The sequence below is a fragment of the Acartia tonsa genome, chromosome 1, assembly GCF_053477335.1.
Source record: "Acartia tonsa isolate MP-2025a chromosome 1, ASM5347733v1, whole genome shotgun sequence".
In the NCBI taxonomy this organism is placed as follows: Eukaryota; Metazoa; Arthropoda; class Copepoda; order Calanoida; family Acartiidae; genus Acartia; species Acartia tonsa.
In genome coordinates, this window is record NC_137260.1 from 47,220,052 (window position 1) to 47,230,046 (window position 9,995).

General features: G+C 34.8%; 1 protein-coding gene across 1 annotated transcript; it reads right to left on the minus strand.

Moving 5' to 3' along the window:
- Positions 1 to 200: 200 nt before the first annotated feature.
- Positions 201 to 9,323, minus strand: LOC145322178 (uncharacterized). Its single transcript, XM_080164013.1, has 10 exons — positions 9,265 to 9,323; positions 8,509 to 8,650; positions 7,610 to 7,842; positions 3,907 to 4,042; positions 3,314 to 3,458; positions 2,982 to 3,030; positions 2,130 to 2,499; positions 1,064 to 1,154; positions 655 to 718; positions 201 to 424 (listed from the first exon to the last, which is right to left on the minus strand). The coding sequence occupies exons 2-10, from the start codon at positions 8,641 to 8,643 to the stop codon at positions 295 to 297; spliced, it is 1,353 nt and encodes a 450-aa protein (XP_080020139.1). The 5' UTR covers positions 8,644 to 8,650; positions 9,265 to 9,323; the 3' UTR covers positions 201 to 294.
- Positions 9,324 to 9,995: the final 672 nt, after the last annotated feature.

The window sequence follows — 9,995 nt, forward strand, 5'->3', positions numbered from 1 at the left end:
AGCCTCTACGGGATATTTATTTGATGAGACAGATGGGGTTTGGGAAAATAGCTTAAAACCAACACAAGACTTAAATCTGAAAATAGAATGGTCTAAACTATTATGAGCTATGCGAAGCTTGCTTAAAAAAGATTTTTAAGAAAGTAAACAAGGTAACCAAACCCCCACAAAAGTATTTATAAATAGTTTGTAGATGGGTATTATAAACTAAAAAAGCTTTAAATCTCTTTTTATAATTGATAGCTACATTCATGGCGACTTATTAGTTTATTGGCATCTTCGAAGCCACGAGACCTATGCATCTTGAATAATATCTTTAAAATCCTCAGGAACCCTAAAGTAGATATAGTTTCTGCAAGAGGCTTTTAAATCTTCCACCATGCTGATGATCAAATCTTTGTCAAGATCCACATAGTCAACAAAGTCCTTATCCAATGGATGTATTATTACTTACACCAGATTTTCATGTTCTATAAAAAAGTGAACTCTGTAGCGGGCTAAAAAAACGATCTGCCCCATACGACCCATTTACCCCATCATCTTCCTTCCTACCTACTGGATATCGGCCCGACCAATAAATGCGGAGGGAAATGGCAACCTAAATTGGCGACAATTTTTCTCCTGTTATATCATCCATGTATATTCTACATCCATTCCTTATCCATGTAGTCACTCAGCTCAGCTAGCTTAGACTTCCAATCAGTGATAAGAGTCATGTCCTGTTTAGAAAAAATCTAATTTCTGCATAGAAGTGTACATATATAAGGGGGGAGGTGGTTCTAATACTCTTACTTAAAATTTAAAGAGGTTAAAGACTATATAAAGATAAAGCATGTTTATAGTTAATGGTATCGTTTATGTTTATCTAAAAAAAATCAATTAAACCTACACAACGGTGCATATTGAAGGGAAGGGGTGTCGACTCTTCCTGACTACCCACCCCATATAAAATTCATCCCCTTAAGCCCATTCGGTTGCAAGTCCTTGCTAATCAACAAACTAAATAGGCAGAATAGTAAGTTTATTTTGCTTTAATTTATTTTTTTAAAGCTAGATTTTCTTCCCTTGATTATATCAGTGAGTTTAACTTGTGCTTGTTTGTAGAAGTACACGACTGCTTTGTGCACATTGTGCAACAGAAAGTTTCGCCGCCACTGAAATATAAGTTTAAATTTTGCATGACTTAGCAGAGTTAAGTAAATTAAGGTCAATTACAACCAATTGTGGCTAAACTGTTTTAGATTATAAGCCTGAAAGCAGGGTGTGGCAGCTGCAGAAACAGTCGCACAGCTTAGAGATGCCTCAAAATGATTCCCGCTGCTTTATCAGCCCTCTATTTAGCCTCAGCCTCAGTGACATCCGCAGGGCTGAAAGAAATAATAAGTCACTCGATGACTCAGCCACACTCAGCTACTAGACAACTCAAGTCAGACACTCGAAGCCTTAAATTTAAATTCAGCAACTCTGAGCCGCAGCCAAACCCTTGCATTCAGCCTCAGCCACTGTCAGACGCAGCCGCGCAACAAAAGACGCTGCTGCCGATCACTGCTTAAGTGAAATACATACATTGATAAGTGAAGAGTAAGAAAAAGAGAGAAAGAGATAAAAAAAAGTAAAAGAAAACAAGAAAGGAAGAGACAAATAAATGTGGTTTAATGTATTCTACAGGTGTAGAGAGAGAGAGAGAGAGAGAGAGAGAGAGAGAGAGAGAGAGAGAGAGAGAGAGAGAGAGAGAGAGAGAGAAGGAGAGAGAGAAAGAGAGAGAGAGAGGGAGGGAGATTGAGAGAGTCGTACCACCGTACCACAGGCTAACAAAGAACCCAGTAAAAGTGTCTGACTATGACGTCAGAAAAAATTAAGAATTAACCAATGAGAGACCGCTATATATTTTACCATTGGTCAATTACAGTTAATACTGGCTTCTCATTGGTTAATTGTTATTTTTTTTCTGACGTCATAGTTCGACACTTTTACGAGGTTCGCTAACAAAACTGGTGTTAATTTTATGATTAATATTTTAATATTCGTGGGAAATTGAATTTAATATGATGCTATACATGATTTTTTAGTTTGGCTGCGGATATTGATCGGTGTCGAAGCAATATTGGAAATAATTTCCATAGTCTGACCTGAATTGTAATTGTCAACTCCTTTCTTCTTCGTAGTTTAGTCTCCAACGTTTTTGACCTCTCCTCAACACTTTTCTCTATCTCCTTGAAACTTTCATATAATCTATTGGCTCTGTTATATGCTCTGTGTACGTCATCTGACAGATCTCGTTTTTTCCTCCCAGAAGAATTTCCCTCCCCACCAATCCTGGCCAACTCCCGTTCTGTGTGAGCTTCCAATTTATCGATAAAAACATGCAAATTTGCATGGAGCTCACTGATCCTTTCTAGAGCATTTCTATAGTAATCTTTGGCCTGGGTAAGGATGCTTTCACTCTTGTTGATCAGGTTCTCCATCATTTTTGCAGCTTGTTGTAGGTTTCTCTTTTGTCTGTAGTGAAAGATGTAGTTGGGATGTATAATCAAAACAAATATGTGAGAATAAAAAGTTGAAAAAGAAACTAAAATTTACCACCCTTTTCATACAACTTTTTCTTTGCCTTCATGTATCCTAAAGAGTAACCGCCTGTAGAAAAATTTGTTAATTTTTTCTATATCTTACATAAATAAGAAATGGGTAAGACAAATTCAACCCCACTACGACAAATGCCCCTATAGGCATCAAGGAGCGTAGCCTCAAATGAAATGAACAGACAATCAACACCAATTTGAAAAAGAAAAGTTAGTCAAATGCTTTGCACAGATCATAGAATTTAATAAATGATAGTTCTGAAAAAATATGTTTTGACAAATGAAATGTTTATCAAAATTCAATAAAGAAAAAATATAGACAAAACTTAAGATTTTTAAAAGTAGCTCATTGAAAGCAAGCAACCTTACACTTTAGTTAAATAATCCTTACTACATCATTGCCTTTGTGAACTGATATTTGATATGTTTATTACTTTAATTAGATTGTCAGCCTATTTATTAAAGTGCTCAACTTTCAAATAAAAACTTCTTTAAATTTGAATTTTTGTTTTCCCAGCCGAAATTCCCTTAAACATGCAAGTTTTGAAATTGTATTAAAACTGTAGTTTAACCTAAAATATCCACAAATAGTATTGATGACAACATTTATAAAAGCGAAGTCAGAAAAACAGATTAACAATTATGAATAAATGACTAATAACAATAACTCTTACGAAATAAAATCAGGTTGTATTATTATTATATTCTTTTAAATTTATAAGTTGAGCATTATTCCTGTTTGATAGTTTCACGCGCCAGACCCTTGAGAACAACCCTGACAGATATGAGCTTACTCCTTATATTGGTAAAGTCTTCAAGACTTTTGTAATACTCATTCAGCTTTGAGGCAGGAATATTTGATGCTTCTATGTTCATAGCCTACAAAAGAATTTTGTTAGAAACCTATTTTGTATCTTTATAGTCTCATAGTTTTGGTACTATTAGTTCTATTTTTGACATCAATCAATAACCTTCTTTTGTGAAAATTTTAAAATCAATCTCTATTTAAAGTATGTGCTAAAAATTCTCAATATCTTTGTAAAATAAAAACAAGGACAATTACGTCCAATAGGAGACAAAGCAGATGCTAGAGCCATCTTATTACAAAGAATAATTAACCCTGTAACATTATTTTGCTCGTCATATCCCAGTCATTACATGTTTATTTCATTTACTGTGCAGAGATTGAACAATCCACTTAACTTTTCCCCTTATTTTATAAATATTTTTGAGCTGAAGATTTGTTATAAAAAATGAGTGACCCTAGCATTACATACAAACCGGCATTAGAACATATATAGAGTAACTTCTATTTCAAAAATGTTACCTTAATCATTCTATTAAGATCCACTATAGCAGGTGTAACTTCTGCTTTGTTAAATTTGTCCAGAGCATCATTAAGAGCCAGACCAGAGTTTACAATAGCTTCAATTATGCCATTTCCATTCAGCAATGCTTTTTGCCTAACAAATAATCATTTTTCATAACCAAACTAGAGCTAGAATCAAAACATCAGTTAGTAGAAAGGCTTTATTAATTAAGAATATACATGGATATTATGACAGAAGAAAAATTATTGTCTATTTAGGTTGCAATATCCCCTCGCATTTATTGGTTGGGCCGTTTATCCAGTAGGACGGGAGGGGATTGGGGAGATCGTTATTTTTAGCTCACTACAGAGTTAACTTTATTTCATAACATGAAAATCTGGTGTAGATCCAAGTGATAATATCCATTGCTTTATTTAACAAAGATATTACATTTAAAGACTAAACCTCTTCTCATTAATTAAAAGAATTTAATTCCAAAAATATTATTTAAATCAGTCGTCAAAAAGTGTAAATACAGGATACAATACAAGTGTACGTACATTCAAAGACTTGACTATAGAGATGCTACGCTTATCATAATGTGCATATTCGTTCTATGAATCTTGGTTCCATTGGAATTCAGCCCACACGGGATTCAACCCACGGAATTCAGACCAGCGGGATTCAACCCAACAGAATTCAGCCCACACGGGATTCAACCCACGGAATTCAGCCCACACGGGATTCAACCCATGGAATTCAGCCCACACGGGATTCAGCCCACGGTATTCAGCCCATACGGGACTCAGCCCACGGAATTCAGCCCACACGGGACTCAACCCACGGAATTCAGTCCACACGGTATTCAGTCCATACGGGACTCAACCCACGGAATTCAGTCCATACTGGACTCAACCCACAGGATTCAGCCCATACGGGACTCAGCCCACGGTATTCAGCCCATACGGGACTCAACCCACGGAATTCAGCCCACACGGGACTCAACCCACGGAATTCAGCCCACACGGGACTCAACCCACGGAATTCAGCCCACATGGTATTCAGCCCAAACGGGACTCAACCCATGAAATTCAGTCCACATGGGATTCAACCCTATATTAAAATTTTTAAAATAATTCTTAGATTTTGTAATACTTTGTTGGTTATTCCAGCCTGCACCACGAGGAGGTCAAGTATTTAAGCAAGCCATTTAAATTTTTTTTGTAATTTTTTGTTGTTTTTTTTTGTTAAATTTTTATGTAATTTTTTATAATTTTTTTTAAAAAAAATGTTGTAATTTTTTATTTTTTTTTGTTTTAGGTAAAAAAAATATTTCATGTTTTTTTAGCCATTTAAATTTTTTTTGATATTTTTTGTTATGTTTTTTTTTGTAAAATTTTTTTGTAATTTTTTTGAATTTTTTTAAAAAAAAATTTTGTAATTTTTTTGTATTTTTTTATTTTTTCTAAAAAAAAATTTTTAAAGTTTTATGAGCTGAAAATATGAGCCACTGCACTCAAATAAGCCATTTTGTCTGCCTCTTCGTTATAAGAGGCGATTTTTGTGGCAAGTCTCTCTGTTAAAAGGACATATTTCAATCTTGGTGCAGGGTTGTTCACAACCTGGCTGTCAGCCCATGTTTTTCTGTGGAGTGCCATGTCTTTTTTCAGGCCAGATAGCACCTTCCACAATGATGGATGTTTGGCCAGGAAGAGAGAATTCAGGGCATTATGATATCCCTCTACTGCATTGGTTGTTCTTGGCAACTTATTTTCGGGATCTCTGAAGTGATTCCACATTGCAGGAGGAAACCTTGCATCAGCCCTCTCTCTATTCTCACCCATGTCCATACCACGTATATAAGTTAGTTCAAAGTAGTAACACAGTTCATCCACCCTCTCCAACTCTGGAAATCTTGCCATGAGGTCCCTGAATTTAGCTAAAATATCTTGAAACCTTTGAAGAACTTCCTCCTCGGGTACAAAAGACAGTGCAAGCAAAGATTTAACAGCCATATTAAATTCTACATTTGATTCATAGCTCCTCTTTAGTCCAAGTTGATTAACTTTCTTGTTGAGATTTTGACCCTGATGGAATAGACAGCCTTTAATTCTGCACCCTTCAAACACTGATCTAAATGCATTTGATGGAGCAACCTCAAAATCTACTAGTATAGTGATTGGACTGGCCTGGAAGATGAGATTTTTAAGTTCTTCAAATGCTCTAACATATGTAACTTGTTGTTTATCAGGTAATAAAAAATACACACAAGGAGGATAATTTACACCGATTTTACAGTGAATAGTATATAGCTGATAAAACATATCTGGGCTAACATCAAAAGTGCCATCACCAAGCCATAAGTCTGCTCCTTCAAGTACATCCAATAATTCCAGTTTTCCCAAAATGAGAAATCGCTTAGGATCCTCTGAACCAGAATCAAATAATACTATATCCTGAAATTCCTCAGGAATATCAAATACCCTTGTGTGAGGGTTTGGTTCCACTGGATTTGAGGCTCTCCTTTTACCACGGACATTGTCATCCAAGGTTGATCTCTTAGGAAGCCTCAGTAGAACATCCATGGGCACATCTTCCAAGGCAGAAGAAACAATGGACCGTGTTGTGTCCATGCTTGTTGCTGCCTTGGTGCGCACATCAGATTGAATTTTCCTGATCATTGGAATTAAAGGATCACCTGAGTGGGAGTGTCTATCATTTCCTTTTCCCTCCATAACCTGCCCATTGAGGGTTTTAACAGTTGCAGGACATTTGAATTTAACAAACTCTCTGCATCTCCATGTTCTGGACCCATCTCTGCCTCTTCTATCCTTTCTTTCAATATAGTGATGGCCATTAACAAGGATTACATTCCCTCCTCTTTCAGTTGTAGAAGTTTCCATAGTTCAGTAGTTTGAGAAAATAAAGTACATAGAATTTCATATAACACATGAACAACATATAAATGTAAAATACATTAAATATTTATTTTTCAATTTTTTTTGTAAAATGAAAGTTATTCAAAATATTTCATATAAACAAAATCAAGTTTCAGAATTTAAAATTTTTTTTTTTTTATAAACTTAAAGCCTAAATTCTGTTAGTTGAATCCTGTATGGACTGAATTCCATGGGTTGAATTCCGTGGGTTGAATCCCGTGTGGGCTGAATTCCGTGGGTTGAATCCCGTATGGGTTGAATTCCGTGGGTTGAATCCCTTGTGGACTGAATTCCGTGGGTTGAATCCCGTGTGGGCTGAATCCCATGAGGGTTGAATACCGTGTGGGCTGAATTCCGTGGGTTGAATCCCGTGTGGGCTGAATTCCGTGGGTTGAATCCCGTGTGGACTGAATTCCATGGGTTGAATCCCGTGTGGGCTGAATTCCGTGGGTTGAATCCCGTGTGGGCTGAATTCTGTGGGTTGAGTCCCGTGTGGGTTGAGTCCCGTGTGGGCTGAATTCTGTTGGGTTGAATCCCGCTGGTCTGAATTCCGTGGGTTGAATCCCGTGTGGGCTGAATTCCAATGGAACCATGAATCTTCATTAAAAAACAACAATAAAAGGACATCTAAAATTACACTAAAAATCAAAAGATCAAAATATCTATATATTATAATAGAGAAAATGGATGTTAGGATATTTTGGTAATGATTAAAGAAATGCTACACTTTAAAAGTTGTACCAATGTTTAAAGAATAGCTGAAAAATTTTAAAAGCCTAACCTGTTTTCTGTGTAATTTTGACCGTATTTGGAGATAATATCATTTTCATCCCAATTAACACAAATACAAGGAATAGAATCCAGAGTTTTCTCAAGTTTAGAATTTCTACTTGTTTCAACCCGAATCTTTTCGTTCAGCTCGTTTCTTTCAGTGCGGTATTCTTTTATAAACCTTTCAAATCTGTCTATTTGACTGTTGTATACGTTATATTGATCTAGCATTTTCTCACGCCACTTTAAAAATAATACTTTAATTTCCAAAATAAAATTACTCAGTAAATTATTGATTATCATTAAAGGTATGTGTTATTTCTTATTTGTTCTAGGATTATTTCTTTATAGTAACACAATCATCTTTTTGAAGCTTTACAAAGTGTCTAAACAAGCCAGCCATGTGACGTCATTAAAATGAGGGATTATTTATCTCTTTTTGGGGAGATTTTTTTTCCCGATTCTCCTCTCATCCCTCATTTTTATGACGTCAAATGGCTGATTTTTGAGACTCTTTGTAAAGCTTCATCTTTTTCTTGTTGTTTTGTTATAGATTTTTTCCTAAATTGTTTTTAAGTGGATTGGATTACATTTATTATACAGGCATTGGAAAAAGCCTTGATATCCGGGAGGGAGGGGACAATAGATTTAAATTACAATGGAACCAAAAGTTCATTACCGTGTTAGTTTGATATGCTCACTTAAAAAACTATGGGTACCTTTTCTTAATTTGTAATGGTTGGCTTTTAACAATTTGTGTCCAAACTTTTCAACCCTAAATTTTCATCGACAGAAGGAGTAAATTTGTTGGGGTTGTATATAAAATATGTCCATTGTCTTATCCCTTAAGATCCCTGTTTAGTAGGGTAAGAATAAGGAGTTGTGTAAAGAAAATTTTAGTATTTATTCCTTTCTTTCTCTCTCTGCTCGCTCCCTTCTCCTACGCTCACCATCATTTTTACATGACAGAGCAGGTATTGCCAGGTTCAACAACAGGACCACCAGAAGAAAATATCTTGCAGTCCAGGGACTGATATCCGCCATTTTGTAACTTTAATCAATATTATACGTGTTATATAATGTACAACTACAAATTGTATGAACAAAGAAAACACTGGTCATACAAATTTGGGTCCTTTCCCTCAAAGTGCCCAACCTGCGGATTTTCTTATTTTGAAATGAAGATGATTAAAGTCCCTTCACAGATTATGACGTCATACGATAGAATAGCCAATGAGAGGCCAGTATACACTGCAATTGACCAATGGTAAAAATTATACTGGCCTCTCATTGGTTATTTTATTGTACGACGTCATAATCTGTGGAGAGACTTTAATCATCTTCTTTGAAATTGAAAATACGGGAGGAGGATTTTCACATTCCTAAGTATTGATAGCTGACCTTACCCTGTGTGGCCACCCATTACTAGAAATAAAGATTGAAAGCCTGATCTATAACAAATAATATTAAAATCTAAACACTTTTTGACATCAAATATGCTCAAAACTTAAAAGTTTTTAAAAATTATTATCAAATTAGTGATGAATAATAAAAACACAAAATAATCATTTTTACTAAATCAACAGAAATACTGCATCTGTCAAGAAAGTTTTTTTTTTATAAAGAATAAATGTGATCATATACATTATGTACGTATTTCATTACCCTTTATGAATTTCTTTATTTTTCTCTAGTGTCTTATACGGTGTTTAACTGATAACTAAGTTTAACAACTTTTTACATACATGTGTATATATGTGTATTTTTTATATAATTGGTATCACATGTTATTGTTTTTAAGCAATAATAGTAGCTGCTCTACAATAGTACATGTCTAAGGCAGGTTGTTAAAAGTTATGCTTATTCTAATAATCGGCTAAAATCAAACTTAATTTTATATAACTCTTTCTTTGAATTTAACAGTTCTACTTAAAGCTTAGAAGGTATATTATAGTAAGATATTAAACAATGTTAAAACATTTTTCAATACTTTGTTGGATGATTTTTCTTCATATATATTCCAACAAAAAAAAACTTTGTCCGTGGGTACTTATTACTAAAAAATCTTAATATCTATAAGAATTGAGCTATAATTTGAGTTATTTTTCAGGAAATTTTTATTTTTGATCAATTGATCAACCCTCTATCCTAAACATTATGGAGTCTGATGTCACTTTCCCATCCTTTCACTCAACTTTTCTCCATATTAACATCCGCAAACCTTCCCCTTCACGTTCCCATGCCTTTGTTGAGACTTAACTTTGTGTGAATATGGTCATTCTTGTTAACAACAAAATCATCACAGACACACACATGATGAAATTAATATTTTAAGAATTCTTGTCTTATGCACACAATGAACCCGGCTCTTAATACTTTATACATTTTTCAAGATT